This window comes from Embiotoca jacksoni, unplaced genomic scaffold, assembly GCF_022577435.1.
Source record: "Embiotoca jacksoni isolate LCO1_2020_lvr unplaced genomic scaffold, fEmbJac1.0.p SCAF_9, whole genome shotgun sequence".
Lineage (NCBI taxonomy): Eukaryota > Metazoa > Chordata > Actinopteri > Embiotocidae > Embiotoca > Embiotoca jacksoni.
Genome location: NW_027185447.1, coordinates 10,805,108 through 10,827,176, shown reverse-complemented (window position 1 = coordinate 10,827,176; position 22,069 = coordinate 10,805,108). Strand labels below are relative to the sequence as shown.

Here is a 22,069-nt window from a genome sequence, read left to right as displayed (position 1 = left end):
ATTTTTTTTTTTTGTTGTTGTTTTTGTTTTGTTTTGTTTCTATTTATGCATCTCGGAACCGTGCTAATTAGCTGTGTGAAAGCACAATAACATCCATCTTTTGAGTTGCTCGAGACAGTAATGGTGCGAGCGAATGGCTCAAAGGATCCACGTAGTCTTTTGAAGCAGACTGCGGAAGTCCAAAATGAACAAAGTACCCATCAGCTGGTTGCTTTACTTGTCGAAAATGAGCCAGTGGATGCACGACTACTGTCCCATTTAATGCTTCTTCTTTTTTTTTTTTGTCTTCTTCTTTTTTTTTTTTTTTTTATTATTAATATTATTATTATTATTATTATCCCCCAACAACTCAACCCTTGTCACGACTCAACCTTAAACTTAGAATCATGCCTCTTCCTCTTTGTATTATTTAATGGACTGTTGTTTAAACTTTACTGTAGTAAGTCTTCCTCCGCCTGAGTCCAGCCTGCAGTGTTTCTACTCCCCCCCCCCCCCCCCCCGGTAGTGTGCTTTTCTTTTCTTTTTTTTTCTTAGTGCTGGTACTGTGTTCTTGAGGCTGAACTGATGGCAGGGAAAGACTTATTGGAAAAAAGGGCATTTGTTTTCATTTCTGTGTAAGATGAATGAAAAAAAAAAAAAAAACAAGTCTTTAAAGGGAGCTTTACTAAAACTCCACCTTCCCATACTACTTTGTTTCCTCCTCCTCCCCCCTCCTAACCTAACCTAAGACCTCACATGATTTAAAAATGCAAAAGTTGTACAAACTGTAAATATGGTATATGCATCAGGGGACAGCAACTCTTTATCCAGCCCCTTTGTAATCAATAAAGTCAAAAGTGTAGAAAAATAAAATTGAAGAAAAAAGAAAAAAAAAAAAAAAAAAATCAACCACTGGATATCATTTTAACAAAGATAAAGCTGTACATAAATATAAATATATGTAAAATGGCAAACTAATATCTTTATGTATATGAACCAGAGTGTTTTGCATTTACCTGTTTTTCTATTAGTGTTTTTTGCTATAAGCTCTCAGAGACAAGTTTGTTAAAAAAAAATAGGTTTGAGGAAAAAACGTCTGGTCTTCTCCGATCAGTTGCGACGAGAAGCCGAGCTGATCACGGAACCGTTTGGATTCACGAGGAGGGTCGATAATTGGACATGAACAACGACGACAACAACAAACAAACAAAAAAAATCACTTCTCGCATAAAGCAGTACAATGGTGCATAGCATTTGTATTTATGTAATATTGTTCGTGTTTCTTTTTCTTTTTATTTATGCTACTGCTTGTTGATTACCAAAACCTGTCCCTTAATCGGTCGCAATTGGATTAATATCGTCTTGAATGGAAAATCTTGAAACTCCCTTTAGAATATTGTTAGTGTTTTGCTTTTTTCTATCTTCCCTATAGAAGTGAATGTGTTGGTAAACCTTGTGAAATGGTTACTTGGCCTAATGTATGTTATAATGTAATACTCAAAAAAAGTTAATCCCATACTTAACCTGGTAATGAATTGCACTCTCATAGTATAACCAGAGAACTTCTCTAAAGTGGTAGATATTGATCAAGTATCCGAAGCAGTGATATATATATATTTTTTGGTATGTTTCTATTTCAAGGGAAGACCATGACGAGACATTATGCCGCTCACTGGATTTTAGCCTACGTAATTTCTTAACTTCTCTGAATCTTAATTTAAGTTCTCTGCATATCTTTTAATTTAAATAAAGTTTGCTCAAATTGAAGGTTTTTTTTAACCTCACCTACTTTTTAAAAAGATGTTGCATCTGTACAGCAGAGATACTTTTAGGGAATATGAATAAATATAATGATCATTTTTATTGTATGTGGCATGTTTTGTATGGATATTATTTTGAACTGTACATATTTTTTTCAGGACGCCAGAGGTTGCATCTCTTTATATACTGGTTTCCCACTCCCCCCCTCCCCACCTCTCTCCCCCTTCATCTTATTTCTTTGTCTGGTTTTTGTTTCTTGTAAAGGAAAATAAAATGCATTTTAAATATGTGCTCATTTTTCATGCTTTATGTCCACTCGTAGCAGAAATAATAACGGCAGTACCTTCGTTTACGGAGCACTTTTCAAACCGAGTTAAAAAGCGTTTTATTTGCATTTTTAAAAAAAAAACAATAAACAATTAATAAAATACAATGAGAAACGGTACAACGAGGAAATAAATAAAAAGTCTAAAAGCGAGTTTTTAGAAGTGACTCGAAAGAAGCGTTTTTTGTACGCAAACTTCAAAATGTATATCTAAAAAACTATATATATACACTTAAGCGACAGAAGTGGATCAACAAGATCCTTCAAAAACAAGATCTTCCAAAACCCTGAACTTGAAGCGCCCGACGGTGCCGTGGAGGAAGAATTGGCGAAAGAATGAAATGGATTTAATGTCCAGATGTTGTGAAGTAGCTCTGCCGACTAAGAGGTGGTAAAGTAAAATACTAAAAACATTGAAACCGTGATCTCCAGCGACTGTTATTGGGTCGTTATCTATTACTTTTGCTCGATTTGACACGTGTGCGCGTTATATCTCTTTAAAAATTAAGAAACGGTTGTCTGAACATTTTCTTATTTAATGTAATGAAATGTGGATACATCGTGTCCAAATCAACTTTTTGGGGCCACTGTATGCAAATATGATGATGATGATGGGGGGGGGGGGGAGAGAGATTGAAAAAGGAAAGAAGTTGGTTCCCGGACTCGTCGTCTGGCCCCTAAAGGTTTGGTGCTCGATTGGATTTGCAGGAGGGAGACTCTTAATTGCGGGAGGGTTTAAAGTTACAGATTAGGGACCAGTTGATTGACAGCGGCGAGACCAAATCACAGCGGCGTTACCTCGAAGGCGGCGCGCGCTCTGCCAGTAACTCGGCACCAATTCACCCCTCCCCCCCCCCAAAAAAAAAACCCGGGTACCGTCAAGCAGTCGAGTTGCATCGCGGGAAAGCTTAAGACACCAGATTTTGACAAAGAGGAACGTGTTGGAATATTAAAAAAATAAAAATAAAATAGTCAAATCTCCCGTCTGCCGCTTCTGGTTCGATGCTTTTTTTTTAATTTATTTATTTATTTTTTATAAAAAGTGTCGAGTTGGCGGAGTAACTCTTTAAAACTACCGGCGTGGACAGAAGGAGCGATCACGGCGAGTATGAGTCACCGCGCCGTCGCTTCAACACGGACCTGCGGAGACCGTGAACCCATGTTCTCATCACGGTGGGCGTTTTAACTCGACACCAGCTGACAGAAGGAAAAAAACAACAACACTGCGAGACACGTTTGAATGAGCACCAGCTGAAGTCACGGGTAAGAAAAAGAGGAATTTTATTGTATATCAGCTATATACACACTTTTGAACTAATTCTGAAAAGATCTGCACAATATTATTTTTTTTTGAAGTCTTACGAACAGGATGTCTGATGGTCATATACCCATGGCAACAAACCAAAACGTGGACAGGATTGTTTTTGACAATTTTGGTTCAACCGACAGCCGTCTTCCCGCCGCCCGCCCCCTCCCCCTCCCCCCCCGCTCCGCCCTGCTGAACTTCTTACCCATGTTAACAGTAGCAGCAACATTTCTGGGGTGCACAGCCAACGACCCAAACAAAAACTAAAAAAAAAAAAAGGGAAAAAACAAAATAAAGAACATTATCTTTTAAGTTCATCTACCTCAGTGCAGAGGACCCAGTGTTTGAGACAGCATGCAAAATGGATACCGACATGACGCGTCGATTCTGGATCAGGTGATGGCAGAGCTAACATTAAAACTACCCACCCCACCACCCCCCCCACCACCCCGGCGGACATAACAGTGCAGAGCCCGAAGGTGACGAATGTCAGTGTAATACTTTCACGGCCTCGCCGGCAGACGAGGCTCCCCGACCCGCAGACGTTGGGATGAAATCATGCAGTTTCACTTTGCAGCGTGTCAAAGTCTTCTGAGAAAAAAAAAAAAAAAGGTCAAACGTCACCAAACTGCATTTTACATCTTAAACCGTTACGTTCCCAGTGTGTGTGAACCGTCAGCAGTCGGTCGGAATAAATAGCCAGAGGCAGGATCAAGAATTTTAAGGTTTACATGATGCTCCGAAGTATTCCAGTGTCAATATATATATATATATATATATATATATATGAGAGCGAGAGAGAGAGAGATGTCACCCCAGAGGACATACAGTATGTGGGGGAAAACAGATCTGAGAAGTTACAGCAAAAAAAAATGATCTGGGATCAGTAGTACCACCAAATTGCCATGAGAGGAGCAAATGAAGAAAAAAAAAAAAAAAAAAAATTCCAGCAGATTACAAGTCTTATTTCCTTCTGAAAAAGTACCATCCCGTCAAAAAAAAAAAAAAAAAAAAATCACTGTTCAAAAATGTCTCAGGAGCTCGTGGCATAAAAAGGAAAAAAAACCAACTAAAAATATGCATGTTTTATATACAAATCATATGTACCCACCATCAGTAGTGTCTAATGTCAAAGTCAGGAAAAAAAAAACAAAAAAAACACACCCACCATGATGTCTTTACACAAAATGCACACACACACACACAAAAAAATATTAAAAAAAAAAAAAAAGGAAACCGTGTTTGTCATCGCCACTTCATACGCCTCCTTACCGCTCCGCGTGGACCATGTCATCGCCCGTCATCGCCGGGGGTTACGGCTACATTCATATTTGAAAGTGAGCGTCTCACTGAATTTGAATGCGATAACCCTTTAAAAAAAAAAAAAAAAAAAAAACGTCTGAAAGACAGTAAAAGACTCGGACTGAACTACGACATCAAATTTTCACCTCAGGTTTTGTCACAGTGTTCATCCATATAAAATAAAAACTATAAACAAATAAATAAAAACCCATCCCAAACATTATCCCTGCCACTTTTCGGACTAGACACCGGGACCGGACCACGTCGGCTGGGCGACCTCCCCCTCCCCCCCACCCTGCAGGTCTCACGCGTGATGAGGAAGCTACAGTTGAGGTGCAACTCATTTCTGTTTGGAGGATATTCAAGTGAGGGATTGCAAAAAAAAAAAAAAACAACAACAACAACAACAAAAAAAACACAATCTGGCTGTTCATGCGTTATAACCAAATATCCATTAACTGATTTTTTTTTTTTTCCTAATGAACTACAGCGTATACCAGAAGACATCTGAAGTGTCTTAGAAACATGCTAGTAGTCCAGACACCTTTAACACACACACACACACACGCGCACGCACGCACGCACACACGCACACACACACACACACACACACACACTGGAAACAGTGCTTCAGCCCCCCCCCCCCCCTCACACACTTACAGCAACAGAATGTGATGTTGGGTGTAATCATTTCTTCAACCCACAACATGCTCAACTCTTTCTGGACAAGTGTCGTCAGTCATGGGATGATTTCGTAGGAGGTAAAAAAAAATATGAAAATAAAAATACAAAAAAGTTCCAAAAACAAACAAAAAAACCCAAATTTAAAATAAAAATCCTGTCACTGTACAATAGTAATAATTCCTGCCATGGGAAACGAACCCAAACAAAAAGGTTGAGCGTGATGATATTAACAGTGGTAGTGCTGTAGTGTTGTGGCCCGTGGAAAAGGGGGTCGAAGGGAGACGAGGTGGGAGGGTGGAGAGCGGAGGGGGGGGGGGGGACACGAGGAACGAAGGGAGGCGCTGGGGGGTGGAGGGGGAGAAAAGGGGGGAGGGGGGGGGGAGGTTGATTCTCAGTAGTTTTGGCTAAAAAGGTGAGGTAGGCCTTGTCACAACTTGGAGTGTGGCTTTAAAACTGGCAGGGTTTTTATTTGCGGTCCGTCTTTAGTGTTTCGTTTCCTATGGGAGTGCGGTCGGTCTGGCTGTGCGTCTCCAGCGCGCCCCTTCCGCCGCCCGGCCGCTCACATCTTGACGTCCTCCTCCACGCTGAGCTGGGACAGAGTCTTCTTGATGCGCAGCGCCGTCAGCCGGGCCGCTCCGTTGGCGTACCAGCACTCCCTCATGATCTTCCCCATCACACGCAGCGACTGCAAAGCGAAGGACACGCGGGTTAGAGTTACACAACGGGGGAGTGTTCAGGAAGACCCCTTTCTCCTGGGAAAGTACCGACTCGCCTCGCCTCCGGGTCCGATTTTCCCCTACGGACAGTGCACACTCAATAGGGCGTAGTCGCTACGGCAACACGGCGGCCTGTAGCAACGGGAGGTTTTGCGCGGGGTGTCCCCCGCGACACACGCGTGCGGTGATCGTAACAAACTCTCTCTGACCGATCGCTGGTCTGCGGTGTTTTCACACGACTTTTTGATACCAAAGACCGCGTGAGATACTTTTGCCCAATTAAATAATAATAATTAAAAAAAAAATAAGTCGTGCTGCGAGCCGGTTGCTGGCGGTGGAACAGAGAGCTTTGATATTTGAATTGCCCATGAAATGGTCATTTAATGGCGTTTAATATCGTCGTATCTAGTAAAACGTTAAACCAGCAGCTGCATCCGAGTTCAAGAGGAAGCCTTCAGAGAAGTCTTCGTACCGACGCGTCGGTACATTTCCACTGCTAAACCCAGCACTATTATAGATAGATAGTAATAACAGTAACAAATATTAAATATAAAAATGCACAGTATATACAATAAAATAGAATAATTAAATTAAAACTAACTAAACAATAGTGCAAAGTAGTTTTTTTTTAATTTTGTTATATTGAAACAACCAAGAAAAACAGACGGCGTTATTGTTGTGTGATGGATTTTTTTTGCCAGAGGCGAGTTATTGTACAGAAGTGAAGTGACGAGATGGAAGAACCCGTCGGATCTTTTATCCGATTTCGATACCACAAGTCAATATTTGTACTCCAGTCAGAACATCGCTGTGGTACCGAACTTAACAGCGGCCTGACTGCCTCCCTGCACGTACGCTGAACGTTTTTTTGTTTTTTTTTTCCTTTAGAAAACTGTGCGTGCAGCTGTTGCTGTACAGAGTGTGAAATACCTCGTAGCTCTGCCACCAGTTGGGCACATTGGGCCTGAGTTTCTGGTCGCACACCACCTTCCTCATCTCCTCTATGGAGGGGTCGGAGGGCACGAGGTCGTAGTAGGGCAGCTGGTACTCCTCGTGGATACCTGCGGCGCGTGATGGGAGAAGCGTTGTCAGTCTCCCGATTCCGCGTTTCCGGTCGCGTCAGATAAAATGGGTTAACCGTTCACCGTGTCGTCAGCTGACGTTTTGCGCTCTTACCTCCGGCGTTGCAGCGACGCGCTATCTCCCAGTAGACCAGGCCCAGGGCGTAGATGTCGGCACACTTGAAGGAATCAAAGTGTTTCATGTTGATGGTTTCGTCCAGGACTTCTGGAGCCATATACCTGGGGGGAGGGAGAGGGGCAGAGGAGGGGGGGGGGGCAAAGGGCAGCAATGAGCAAGGTTTAGGGAAATCTTAATTGTATTGGTTTAGGAAAAAAGACGCGTCACTGGTCAACAGGTTTGACTCGTAACAGTAAATCAGAATGAAAAACGTCCACCAGTGGCTTTGTCCTTGAAGGTCAAAAGAGCTTAAGGCACACAAGTAGTTTGCCTTTGCAAAGCTATTTACACATTTCTCGACAATAAAAGCCTAATTTCCATAAGCCTCCGCGGTTTTAAAAAGGATTAAGGCTGGTCATATTCGGTGTTTTGGAATTTACAATGCATGCACTTTGCAATCCCGTTTGTGGCTCTCGGCTTTAAGCTCTTTTGGTTCCTACAGCAGATTGAAAGCAAAAACAACAGCTCACAAATACATAATTTGATTGGGAACTGCAGTTTCTAAATCAAACGTGACTCAAACGGAAATAAATGGGACATTTGCCGGGGATTGTTTTCAGCTTGTACAGCTGCTCCAGAATCTACCGCAGTACTAGACAGTGATGAATGCGAGACTTTTACTGCAGTGACCACGTTCTTTGTCATCGGATGACAAAGATTCACTGCCGTTTCGGGTCTTTCCACGGGATTTGCCGGCAGAAGGTAAAATGAAGAAGGCTGCCAGACTTTAAAAAAAAAAAAAAAAAAAAAAGGACATACAGAGGGATCTCCAAGTTCCCCAGTGGAGCCGCATCCTTTTTACATGCCGACGAGCGTGGAGACATTTACCTCTTGGTGCCCACGCGCTGGTTCGGCGCTATATCGATCGTATCCGTGATGGACTCGTGGCGGACTGCCAGGCCGAGGTCAGCTATGGCGCACATGCCGTTCTTCTTAACCAGGATATTTTTGGACTTGAGGTCACGGTGAGCAATGCCGGGCTTACCTGCGGGAGAACAGATAAGGCGTCACGGCGGGAACACGCTCTTGCTGCAAACGCGGTGTTCGCTCGCTCGCTCGACTCGTTCAGACCGCTTGACGCGGCGGCTCATCTCACCCTGAGTGCCGAGGATCTCCATGTGCAGGTGTGCCAGGCCGCTGGCGGCCGACAGCGCCAGTTTGATCATCCCCTCGATGGTGACCGAGTAGCGGTTCAGGTAGTCGAAGAGGGAGCCGTGCTCGTGATAGTCCGACACCAGCCACAGCTGCGTCCATGTGCCGTTGTCTGAAGGAGGACACAAGTGAACGGGCCGTTTACCTTCAACGAATACTGAGCAGCGTGAAACGTAAAAGCCAACATTATCAAGCTAAATATCGATCCCTTCAACCTACCTGTCGGTCCTATTCGTCGTATTTTGAAAGGATTTATTCTTACTTCAACTTTCTTGTGATACAGATGGTCCAGAAATTCACCTAAACGATGTCGCTTTATGTTCTGGACTGGTGGAACGTAAACACGAAGGATCTAAGTCTCGACACGCAGACCCGTCCTCACCTTTATTGTCGGCCGCAATGAATCCCAGGATGTTTTCGTGCCGCAGCATGATTGTCTGGTAGATTTCAGCCTCTCGGAACCAGGAGCGCTCCTCTCTGGACGAGAAGATCTTCACAGCCACATCCCCTCCCCTCCACTTCCCTCGCCACACCTCACCAAAACGACCCTTTCCTATTATCTCCTGCAGCACGATGGTCCTGGCAACTGTCCGCTGCACAAACAGGGGCAAACCTGCAGGGGGCAGCACACGTACCAAAACAAAAATTAGCCAGTGTGTCCTTGAAGAAGCACTAAATATTCCACCATTTCACCAGCAAGTCTTTTCAGATAGGCAGCGAGTACAAACCAGAGCCTGATCCTGAGGTGGACATGTCATAGATGAGGTCCTGCAGGGTCTTGTCCTTGGGCAGGTACAGGTGGTCACAGGAGGGGTCCTCTACCTCCAGCCTCTGTCTGTGGCTGTAGGCCCTCTGGTGATACTGGAAAAGGAACACGCCGACCATCAGCAACACACAGAGCAGGAACACGGGCCCTGCGATGACCGCCACCAGCTCCACGGGGCCCCAGGTGCCTCCTGGGCCCGAATAGTGCCCCTCCTTTGTTGGGACTAGGAGGGCAAACAGAAGAAACAAGGCGATTCATTTAAAAGCCGACCGACTTGAGCGGGCGCCACTGACGAACTGGCGGAAGAGCTCCGACGCTCGGTGACGGCGCCTCACCTGGAACTTTCAGGTCAATGCTGTTGCAGTAATCTATATAGCAGCAGTGAGTGTTGAGGAAGCCTTCAGCACTCAGACAGTAGAAGGGCTGCCCAGGGGGGACAAGGTTGTCCTGGTTGATGCAGATGCGAACATGTTGCTCCTTCCCCTGGATGTAGTAAGTGGAGGCCATGCAGGCGCCATCTGTCTCGCACTCGTAGCCCGTCTTCTCACAGTTTGTGCAGTTACAATGTAAAGCTGTTGGAGAGAGAAGAGAGAGAGAGAGAGAGACGTAAATGACAATGTATCAAACGGGCAAAAAAAACAAAAACATAACCTACTTTACTTCCCCCCTTTTTTTTGTCCAGCAGGGGGCAAGCTTACCCCACAGTTAAAACACAAAATGTAAATAGTGCCCCGTTCAATTGTGGGCATTTTATGACGTGTAGACCTTCCAGTTCAGCAGAAGCAGCCAGACGGCTCTGAAATCAGATCCTTCACTGCAGATGAACCCAAACACGCAGGGTGGAGACAGACCTGCCCAGTGGGACAGACAAAGTGAAACCCAACAAGGGGGAGAAGGTTCCTGCCAAATCCCCAATGCAGCATTCTGCTCCACTCCTCTCTCCTCCGTCTCCCTCACGTGGACACTGAGAGCCGCCACTGTTTTTAGCTAATGAGACAGGAGTTTTATTAAACACAGCAGAGTCCTGCGCGGGGACCTATTAGAGGTGACACAATGGAACGCCTGCCGCCGCCATAATGAAACTCCGGTGGTCCATCCACGCAGGGAAATGAGGTCAGCGCCAAGAGAAGCCGTTCAAATCTGCCACATCTAAAACAGAACCTGTGCTGGTTGGGCAACCCAGAGAGGAACACGCTGAAAACTGATTAGATTTGGAGCAAAATTAGATTTTGAGTCACAGCACACATGCTTCTCATTTAGAGCAAGGTCAGCACAAAAGACTTCTTCTAAAGGCTTTCTGCTGCCACGGTGCACAGCAGGACCAGGCATGGTTAGATGATTGTGGGACTAGTTGTTTTTTTTTTTATTTTGGCCCCCCCCCCGTTCATGGTAAAAAAAAAAACAAAAAAAACAACACAAATTACAAGCTGACATCAGGACCATGAGTGAGTCCTGACAGACCAGGATCTGATCCTTGGATGAGACAAAAGAGGACCACTTAAGACTAATCGCTGTGGAATCGGCAAAGACAAGACCACTGTACCGAAAACAACACAGGAGGACACACAAAGAGGAGGGCAATTTCAATCCTTATTGTCCTACAAAGAAAAAAAGGCTCAGCATCGGTTGGACCGCTGACAAGGTTTAGCTCAGAGGAAAGAAAGGATTTTAAGAGTGGCAAGATTCCACTAATCCTCTGCGTCTTATATCGAGGGCTCCTTTGACCAGAGGAACTCACTGATCTCCCCTTTTTGACCCAACTTGGGGGTTTGTCAAAAGCTGTCGGCACATTTAACGCATTCTTTAACCGACCGAGTTGTTACTCAGTACCGTTTAGATAAAAAAAAAAAAAGAAGAAATTCTCAAAATGACTGATACACTGATTGTGCAATCAGCATTGTAACACGCAAGTGGCCAAAACCACAAATGTCAGAGGAGTGGTTTCCACTTAACTGAACTGCTAAAAGGTTGATTTCTGTGTGGGAGCATTTTTTTTTTTTTTTTTTTTTTCTTTCCTCTCCTGCAAGTAGCGTGTTTGATGATGTGTCTATGCTTGTTCACGGAGCAGTAACTGGAAATGGTGAGCACGGTTTCAGTAATATTTCTTATCTGGTTCGTGTTTGCGTGTGTACGTGTTATTCTCCAGGAGGTGAGCGGGAAAGTGGCAGGAACTCGAGGGTGAGTGCGTCCAAATTCACCGAAGTTCGCATGCAGATGGAATTTCCTGCAGATTACACAGAGGTGAAGCAAGCTGGGACTGATAAAAAAAAAAAAAAAAAAAAAAAAAAAAAAGAGGAAAAAACAAGCCCTGTGCCACATCACGCTAATCTGCAGCATTAGTGGTGCAAATAGTTTAGCTCGATGAAACGGATGACGGGAGTAACAGTAGTGGGTTTAAAAGCACAACGACATTCGAGTTCCATCGCAACCTCAACCCCCGCTTCCGTCAAACTCTTCCGTAGGACGCCTGCTCGCAGGTTCCCAGCGAAAGCGATCGATCGACGTGAACCCGGAGAGGAGCTACTCTGATCGACCCGTCCTCGACGCAAGAACGTATGTTTCTGAAGTAAGAACATACTTTTTTTTTTTAAGAGTTTCTCCTCACCAGTTATCCCCCCCTCCCCTCACTCACAGAACCCAAAGTGAATGCTGCGAAAGAGTTATGACAAACATATTGCACCAACCACACAGCAATGTAGCAACAGCAGCGATCGGAGAGGAACAGGCGCATCCATCATAGAGACTCCATGTGTGTGTGTGTGTGTGTGTGTGTGTGTGTGTGTGTGTGTGTGTGTGTGTGTGTGTGTGTGTGCGGTAAGACAGATGGTGCACAGACATGAAGACAGAAGCTCAGGAAGGAAACCAAACATGGCTGAAAACACATACAATCGCTTCGCGAGTCTGCCGTGGATGGCTTGTGGTCAACCGAGAGTTTGGCTTGTGGCGGATCCTCCCTTTCATTTAGGGCGACCTTGGTGACAAAATACCACGTCTAGCCCGTTTCCACACGAACAAGCAAAAACAGTCCGGGTGGCCAAAACGGAGAATATTTACGACAGAATGTGTCATTTTGAAACCGATAAGAGATTGCAACCTTTTATAGATGAAAAAAAAAATGAGCTGCTGGGAATATTTGTTTCTGATTAATCCAGTTGCCTCAATGCCTAAAAAAAAAACAAAAAAAAAAAAAACGAAAGTCACTCATGCCATTTAAACATAAATCCTGTATTAAAAGAGTTCAGGTCAGTGATTGGTAATACTGCCCATTACAAATATAATACGACCGGAGATACAGAGGGACGCGTCCATGGAAAAGTCTTCAACTCACTGAGACACTGCAGTAGTTTTCATCACTTTGAGCCTCAAACTAAATGTCGCAAAAGATGGCTCAGCGCGAAACTAAAGATCTCACAAATCAAATGTAAATTCAAAATGAATGTCATCGACGGGCTCTGATACATACAGTGGTGTGAAAAAGTGCTTGCCCCCCTTCCTGATTTCCAATTTTTTTGCATGTCTGTCACACTTAAATGTTTCAGATCATCAAACAAATTTAAATATCAGTCAAAGATAACACAAGTAAACACAAAATGCAGTTTTTAAATGAAGGTTTTTATTATTAAAGGGAGAAAAAAAAAATCCAAACCCACATGGCCCTGTGTGAAAAAGTGTTTTCCCTCTCCTGTTAAAACATAACTTAACTGTGGTTTATCACACCTGAGTTCAATTTCTCTAGCCACACCCAGGCCTGATTACTGACACACCTGTTCTCAATCAAGAAATCACTTAAATAGGACCTGCCTGACAAAGTGAAGTCGACCAAAAGATCCTCAAAAGCTAGACATCATGCCGAGATCCAAAGAAATTCAGGAACAAATGAGAAAGAAAGTAATTAAGATCTATCAGTCTGGAAAAGGTTCTAAAGCCATTTCTAAAGCTTTGGGACTCCAGCGAACCACAGTGAGAGCCATTATCCACAAATGGAGAAAACATGGAACAGTGGTGAACCTTCCCAGGAGCGGCCGGCTGACCAAAATTACCCCAAGAGCGCAGCGACGACTCATCCGAGAGGTCACAAAAGACCCCACGACAACATCCAAAGAACTGCAGGCCTCACTTGCCTCAGTTAAGGTCAGTGTTCATGACTCCACCATTAGAAAGAGACTCGGCAAAAATGGCCTGCATGGCAGCGTTCCAAGACCAAAACCACCGCTGAGCAAAAAGAACATTAAGGCTCGTCTCATTTTTGCCAGAAAACATCTTGATGATCCCCGAGACTTTTGGGAAAATCCTCTGTGGACTGCCGAGACAAAAGTTGAACTTTTTGGAAGGTGTGTGTCCCGTTACATCTGGCGTAAAAGTAACACCGCATTTCAGAAAAAGAACATCATACCAACAGTAAAATAAGGTGGTGGTAGTGTGACGGTCTGGGGCTGTTTTGCTGCTTCAGGACCTGGAAGACTTGCTGTGATAAATGGAACCATGAATTCTACCGTCTACCAAAAAAGATCTTGAAGGAGAATGTCCGGCCATCTGTTCGTGACCTCAAGCTGAAGCCAACTTGGGTTCTGCAGCAGGACAATGATCCAAAACACACCAGCAAGTCCACCTCTGAATGGCTGAAGAAAAACAAAATGAAGACTTTGGAGTGGCTTAGTCAAAGTCCTGACCTGAATCCTATTGAGATGCTGCGGCATGACCTTAAAAAGGCGGTTGGTGCTGGAAAACCCTCCAATGTGGCTGAATTACAACAACTCTGCAAAGATGAGTCGGCCAAAATTCCTCCACAGCTGTAAAAGACTCATTGCAAGTTATCGCCAATGCTTGATTGCAGTTGTTGCTGCTAAGGGTGGCCCAACCAGTTATTGGGTTTAGGGGGCAAACACTTTTTCACACAGGGCCATGTGGGTTTGGATTGTTTTTTCTCCCTTAAATAATAAAAACCTTCATTTAAAAACTGCATTTTGTGTTTACTTGTGTTATCTTTGAGTAATATTTAAATTTGTTTGATGATCTGAAACATTTAAGTGCGACAAACGTGCAAAAAAAAAAAAATCAGGAAGGAGGCAAACACTTTTTCACACCGCTGTAAATCAGACAAGAACTAGTAGGCTGCTAGCATTTACCCAGTAGCTGTGTTGTTTGCACAGTGCTGCGCATATCTCACTGGATTCAGAGCAAAAGTGTTACAAAGTTAGACTTGAAGGAATAATATCAAGCCTAAATACACACGGATCTGAGTAAAGGGTGTGTGTGTGTGTGTGCATTTTTTGAGAGTGAACTCTGCTCTTGTATCCACATAATTGGTGGTCTTTACACTGGTCCTTTGTGTGGAGATTAAGGCGACATGAGGAGGGATTGGACTGGCCCAACATGAACAAAGAGCAGAGTGGGGGAGTGCACTTCTGCGTGGAGCAGTGTGGGGGGATGGGTGGTGGAGCAGTGCAAGGGACAGACTGGGGTTACAGTACAACCCCGATACTTGGGGGGGGGGGGGGGCAGCTCTGGGCCAGACAGGATGGGGGCTGGTCCCCATTTGGGCAGGACAATACAGAGGGGGGGGGCAAAGAGCTGGGACTGAGGTCTGCTGGAGTGGCCAGCTGCGACTGTCATTAAAACCCAGTCTAGACTTTGACTTACGGGAGGCAGCAGGAAAAGGGAACAGTGGAGGAAAACGGGGCGAGCAGAGCGACTGCTTTGAGATGCCAGCGTGTGAAGTTCCTATCATTCCGTTCATGTTGAGACAGGAAACGGCAAAGAAGTCGTGAGGAAGGGATTAATAAAACATTGTTGCCACAAACATCGCCGCCTTAACTCGGACCCAACTAAAACCACAGCGTAGTCCCACTCCAAACAGCGTTTCCTATTAACCTGGATGACGGCGCTCCTTGTACGCACTTGTTGTTCAGAACTACTCACGCGAAACGACCCTGTCCAAAAAAAAAAAAAAACAATAACAAAAAGTGAACTTTTTGAGTACTGTAACATCATAAAGGCTGCGGGAAATACTGTAAAGCGTGCTTGGCGCAGGGCGGGCAGGTTACACAAACGAGTTTTCGGAGGGCTGACCCAGATGGTCAGTACATGGGTGTACAGGTGGGTGGGGGGGGGGGGACCATTACCAAAATGCACAGGCTGAAATTAGATCCATGCAGATACCAGACTGAGAGCTGATCAAGACAAGCAGACGCCACCAGACAGTGCAAGTGCAACACACACACACACACACACACACACACACACACACACACACACACACACACACACACACACACACACACACACACACACACACCCCACACCACTGTGTCCTAATCAATGCTCGGGAAGGAGGAAAGTCATTACCTTTGTCTGCATCTCAGGGTCAGATTACTGATCTGATTCTAAAGTGAAGCCTCCGGGGCTGAGGCTGCTTCTACTATCTCTACCGACCACCATCCTCCCGGCTACATCACATCCTGTCCATCTGTCTGTCTGTCTGTCTGTCTGTCTGTCCTGGACCAGCTCAAAGGTACACAGGCTTTACTGCAGATGCTACAGGTGAATTCTTCTGCCATTTGACTTGAGCATGAAACAAAACAAAACAAAAAACAGAAGTGTCAAAAAACTGACAATAAATGCCTTAAGATTTGTGATTTTACATTTTAACCGATTATTTAAGCAAGTTCTTGTATGAGACAACATTTCACAGCTAAAGAATTTTAACGGTTTTATTAAATAAAAAGGATTTTATAGTAAGATTACAAATAAACGAGGCATCAAAAATGTATGATTTAGCATTGAAATTTGGGTATTTTAAACAAATAGAAAATGTACACTCAATACCTTGCTCTAACTACACGGTAGGTTAACGTTGCCCTTCACATTTTTTTTTTTTTTTGGTGATGTAGATGCATACTTTCAGCATCTTAATTACCAACAGAAACCAACCACAATAAAAAATATATTTCAAAAAAAGACATCTGGCAAGAAATCAGGAAAAAGAAAAAGAAAAACCATTTTATATAGTTAATTATGCCACATTGTTAAATTTGGAAAAACAAACATAAAAAAGGATTATATCTAATGTTACTTTGCATACAATGTGTAAGTAGAAACTATAATTCCACCAAAACAAATAGTCCGGCCATCATGTGTTGCTGTAGGAAATACAATGTGATTTGTCACATGAAGACTGAAATGACATGCGGCTTCACTAAACTCTTGTTCCAACTCAAAAAAAAAAAGAAAAAAAAAGAAGCAACTTTGCACACTCTCTCTTGAAAGGATGATAGCTTAACTGTCAAGTAAAACACACTGGGGCGCTATTAAAATAAGGTCACCATGGGAGCACAACAAAGGCCAGAGGTGCGAGCTTAAATTGTATTTCAAGAGCGATTTAGATAAGGCACTGTATTCTCAGAACAAAGCGTTCTTACCAACGATCCTGCCGGATCACACCAAGAAAAGCAAATCATTGTGAGGAGCGTATTGGAGAAAACTTGACAAGTAGGATGAACACCTTCCAACAGAAAATTACAAGGCAGAGCAGGTCTAATCTAAATGTGTGAATAATAGCGCCCCCCCCCCCCCCCCCAACAAACAAAAAAAAAAAAAATCAAAGAGATCTACAAAAGAGACATGTAATGGTGGATGGGTGTCAGGTTTAGCCCTATAGACATGAAATCACAGCTACACTGACTGTTTGGGTGTCCTGTGACAATAACAACTCTCTGCCTCTATACATTAACACCAATGCATATCATGCAAAAACACTGAACAAGGACAAAGTGTTCAGAGGAACTTGAAGGCATAGAAGTGGGCAACCAAGAAGTGGACTTGCTCAGAGGTGGTAGTAATCCCTTGTGGTCCAAGATTGGGAACTGCGGAGCGGGGTCAGTCAGGGGCTATGCTGTCTGCTATAGCAATTAGTGGTCTGTGCCTCCGGAGGTCATTATCAACACTGGTCATTATCCAGGGAAAACTAGACCACCCCTAGACCACCTGACCTGACATGACCCCCCCCCCCACACACACACACACACACACACCAAGAGGCTCAGGGCCACATTACTATTATTATTATCTGTTGGTAAACACAACTTGCTGAGGAGAAGGTGTCTGGGCCAGGAAGCAACCAGAAAGTTCACACAGACGACGTGCTGCAACTTCATTTGATCATAATTTTGCTGCAGGGATCCAGCAGCCGAAACATCTATCTATTGAAAACAGGTCTCGACAACTGCTACACATATTTTTTTGTTTTTTGTTTTTTTGGGGGGGTAAACCCAACTTCCTTCCTTTTAAAGGTGACGCCAGCTGTAAATGCAAATGTCACTCCTTCCACCCCCGGTCCCAGTCTTTAAAGACACACACCTTTGAACCCAATAAGTTTCAACCTCTCTCCGTACATTCCCTTGGCTCTGATCTAATGGGCAGGTGTACACATGTTCCAATCTGACAAGCTCATGCTTCAACCACCTGAATGCTTTCATATCAAATTTGACATTAAACAGCACCTGTACCAGAGTTTAGCTCTGCACAGTCAGTTCCCTGAACAGATTGAAAAGAGGGGACTTTTCTCAGTTTCCAATTGCCCAGTCTTTGATTCACACAGAGGCACGCCAGGGAGTGACAAGACTGTGGCAGGGCGGGTGATAGTATATGGAAGGGCTATAAAAAAATAAAAAAAAAAGTGAGTGCAGAGTTCAAGAGATAGCAGGAGCTCAACTCACCAAAGGCCTTCCTTTAACCTAGGGATGAAAAAACAACCCATCCTAAAGCCTTCCTCAACACTCTAGTAGCAGTGAATAAATGAAAGCAGAAGTGGGACCACAGATGACAAAGTACAGATTAAATTCTCACAAAGCACCAGGCCTTTTTTTTATTTTTTTTTTATTTAAGACAGATAGAGAATGGAGAGCAATAAAGGGAGGGACGCACCCTAACTCACAGCAGTGTGGTTGACAGTGCCCATATCACATTGCTACTGTGTTGAATTCACCCAAGCAGACTGCGTCACACAGGCATGTAATGCCCATAACACCAGCAACTCCTAATCCCTATGAAGTCAACAACACGTGACAGATTCATCAAACCTGTGAGTAAAGCACGTTCTCACAGAAACATACTCGCACAGGGCTGGAATCTGCTCTGGCGTAGCGACGTTCAGGTTTGTCAGGTTTCAGCCCTTGCTCGGTGTAATCCATTACAAGGTGTCAAACTATAGACTTCTGGGCCCCTTGCACAACAGACTCCGGGCCAGCTGGACAAAGCCATCGTCACCCCGGTGTCTGGTCTGGTCTGGCCACAGACCCGCCCCCACCCCTCACACATCACTGTTAATGTTGGACTAACCCAGGCAAACAAACTGGCCACTCAGGTGTGATCATTTTAAACCTCCACCCTTGTCTAAACTGAGCGGGGGAGGAATATTTTTTAATGATTCTTGGGGGGAGATGACTCACCTGTTTAAAACACAACATATGCTTTAATAGATGACAATGCAGTTAAGATATTTCATTTGGTACATAGAGTTGACTTTTTTTTTTTTCTTTTTAACCATCAAGTTTATTTGGTGAGTGGGAAGTTGAAACAAAGTCTACAGATGCAATGATCACAGGAAAAGCTCAAATTGTGTTATGCATAACCAAAGACATGCTTGTGATAGAGCATGTCAATTAGTCAATTGAGCCATTGGTTGGTTGACAGAAAATTAATCACCTATATAATCAAATAATTGTTTTGTCATCAAAAATGCTGAAATTCTCTGATTCCAGCTTCTTAAATGTGAATATGTTCAGGTTCATTTAGTCCTCCATAAAAAATAAACTATTTTTTGGTTCCCGAGAAGTATTAACTGCTCTTACATCATCAGCATCATGTGTCTGCTTTTAAATCGCTTCCTTTGCCGGTAATGAATTTAAATTCTCATGCCTATCCGATTGAATTCGTGCAGCACTTTGATCAACTTTTGTTGACTTTAAATGTGCTACGAGACTAAATCTAACTCCACCTCAACATATTTTTGGTTGTGGATTGTTGTTCGGGACAAAACAATACATTTCAGTCTTTTGGAAAACACCGTGACATTTTCCACTATTTAAAAAAAAAAAAAAAGACCAAACAGCCCATTGATTAATCGTGAAAACAATTGAAAGATTAAGCTGTCATAAAAGCAATGGTTATTTGCAGTCCTGCTTGTATTTAAATCTATTAAACCTTGAGGTAGGGGGGTAAAGGGAACAAAAGATGAGCAAACATGCCGCAGAGGCAAAACACTCAAGAGGTTATGCTGATTTGAGGCTGTGGTGCGAAGTTGTGCATCAGCTGCCCCGGCAGATGGGGGGGGGGAGAGAGAGAGAGAGGAGGAGGACCACAGGCTGTAGCAGCCCCATAACCAGCGCCTCAAAAGACCCCACTTGCCACATTTCCATCACAATGAACCCAGACTCGCAGTCCGACTTCTGTCTGGGACGGCTGAATGTACCCGGCTGCTGTCACCCTGTGCCAGCATTCACTTTTCTGCTGGAGGCTACTAAGCAGCCTTTTCACTCCCTTTACAAAATGGTAAATGGCAGAGCTGCCGGTGTTTACCCTCAAATACACATTTACATGCACAAAAGTAGGTTAGGGCCTTCATTCAAGCGGGTTTTTTTTTTTTTTCTCCCCTCTCCGCTCCTTTCCAACGTGGAAACCGGTGCTCGCAGCGTGTGACGACGCTTGTAATTGACCACATTGCGCATATTTAACCAGGCGGCAACCATCGCACGGTGTCGCTCCCCAGCGTCGGTGTTAACAGTCAGAAAGAAGCAGCCGGCAAGAGATTGTTTTGTAAATATGTTGTTAGCACACCGGCCGGCCGAGAGGTTTAACTTAAGAATCGCCAGCAGTCGCTCCATCATTATTGGTCGCTTGTGACACAATAATAATAATAATAATAATTTAAATTTAAAAAAAACAAAAAAACACACATTTTATTTAGGTTGTATATCTTTCGAACAAAACATTATTATCAACATTATTCAACTTTAGACGGGGAGGCTAGCAAACGCTAGCTGGCGCCTCGACACAGACAGCCCCACCATGTTGTTGTTGTGGTTCACCTACTTTGCTCCACGCTCAATAGCGACTCGTCCAGTTTTAAATCAGTCGACAAAATCCGACAAACTAACAAACAACACGGCTTTTTTTTTTTTTTTTTTTTTTCTTGCTTTTTTTTTTGGGACTCGGGTAAAAGAGCCGCCGTGTTTTGTTTTTTTTTGTTGCTGTTTTTTTTTTTTTGGAGGTCGACGCTAGCTAGACACGGCTAGCCAAATTCCCGACACAGAGCGCCATGAAGATTAGCGACAACAGGCGATGCCCGGTCCGGGAAAACACATCCGAGACAAAAGCCGGGAGCGCTTGCTCGGATGAAACTTACCATTACCGACGGCCGCCAACCCGAGCAGGGCCAGCAGCGTTGGGGCAATTTGTTTTAGAGCCATGTCTTCAAAATTCCCATCTCTCCGCGATGAAATGCGTCCGAAGTGTGTCGTTATCAACACGACCAGACCTGAAACACAACCACAGTCCGACCGCACACACCACACCGCCAGATACTAGCCAGCCAGGCGAGTGACGTGTTTAAAGGGGTGTGTGTGTGTGTGTGTGTGTGTGTGCGCGCGCATGTTTAAAGGGGAGGGCTGCCTGCTCGCTGCCACCGAGGTCAGGGCTCTCTGTGTGGTAAATAAAATGTTGGCTCAATTACAACTTTCCAGTCTCGTTATCTAAACACGGAGTGGGCACTTCGCAGTGCAAATGACATTTGATGGTAAACACCAAAACTGACGGGTATATTCAAATAGTGAGTTTACCTCGCATGTCTGAATAACGACTTTTTACGTCCAAAAAAAATAAATAAAACACGTGGGTAAATTTACTCTCTATCCAATGCGTTCCTGAAAAATGTTTCAGAAAAGGTTGTTGTCTAGTTATTTAAGAAGCCTTTTTTTTTTTATCTTCAGTAATCAGCATTGATTGTATTTTCCGTGATTTTATGGATGAACACATTTAACCTTGAACCTTGATTGAGGTCAATATACAGCATAGCATTGTGCGTGTCATGATTAATCTATTAGATGTGTGGCTATGTTCCACCGTTGGTTGTACTGGAAATGTAAAAACTTGGTTGTCATTTATAAAAGATTATGTTTAAAAAAAGTATGACATGGTTGTTGTTTCTTCAAAATTGGAGGCTATGCAGGAATTCAATGATCTGAAGTTAGTCCATGTTTTAATAGAGAAACAATCAGTTATACAAGTATTTATTGACATTCAGTTTACCTTACTGTGACTTTATGTCAAAAGATTGTGCCATACTAGACCTCTTTGGGTAAAAATACGTTTTGATGAATTTATGTGAGGATATTATTTAACACTGGAAAGGTCTATTTGAAACATAAATATATTAATGATGTTGAAAAGCTAAAAATGTTGAAAATCATCTTTGTTGCTGAAAATCAGAAAATTATAAATTCTTATCTACATAAGACTTAGTTTCCATGACTGCATTATGTTTTTTGTGTCTAAAAGATTTTGCCAAACTAAGTATTTTGCCTGTTTATTGGCATCAATGCCTGAAAGAAACAGAAACAATATAGTTGTTTGTTTTGTCAGCTTCAGCTTCCAGGGTTGATTCAGTTGTAATTGATCACGTCCGGATTGAGTTTATTACTCACAACTGTACTCAGAACAAAAATGTATTCAGAGAACAAAATGTGTCTTATCAGCCTCCACTAACATTATTGTTCAACATGTAAAACCATCGAGTGTTCCTTTCATTAAATTAAATTAGACTAATTGTTTTTATTGGAGATAAT

At 43.5% G+C, this 22,069-nt stretch overlaps 1 protein-coding gene across 1 annotated transcript; it reads right to left on the bottom strand.

Annotated features, from left to right (window-relative positions):
• Nucleotides 1–3,553: 3,553 nt before the first annotated feature.
• On the bottom strand, nucleotides 3,554–20,827 carry acvr1ba (activin A receptor type 1Ba). Its single transcript, XM_069140300.1, has 9 exons — nucleotides 20,632–20,827; nucleotides 9,566–9,802; nucleotides 9,193–9,453; nucleotides 8,847–9,077; nucleotides 8,409–8,576; nucleotides 8,141–8,297; nucleotides 7,250–7,374; nucleotides 7,004–7,134; nucleotides 3,554–6,042 (listed from the first exon to the last, which is right to left on the bottom strand). The coding sequence occupies exons 1-9, from the start codon at nucleotides 20,693–20,695 to the stop codon at nucleotides 5,917–5,919; spliced, it is 1,500 nt and encodes a 499-aa protein (XP_068996401.1). The 5' UTR covers nucleotides 20,696–20,827; the 3' UTR covers nucleotides 3,554–5,916.
• Between the last annotated feature and the right edge of the window lie 1,242 nt (nucleotides 20,828–22,069).

Coding starts and splice junctions, on each gene's coding strand:
- acvr1ba (XM_069140300.1), bottom strand. CDS start 20,695: ATGGCTCTAAAACAAATTGCCCCAACGCTGCTGGCCCTGCTCGGGTTG. Junction 9,454..9,565: donor CATTGACCTGAAAGTTCCAG/GTGAGGCGCCGT, acceptor TTGCCCTCCTAG/TCCCAACAAAGGAGGGGCAC. Junction 9,078..9,192: donor CACCTCAGGATCAGGCTCTG/GTTTGTACTCGC, acceptor TGCCCCCTGCAG/GTTTGCCCCTGTTTGTGCAG.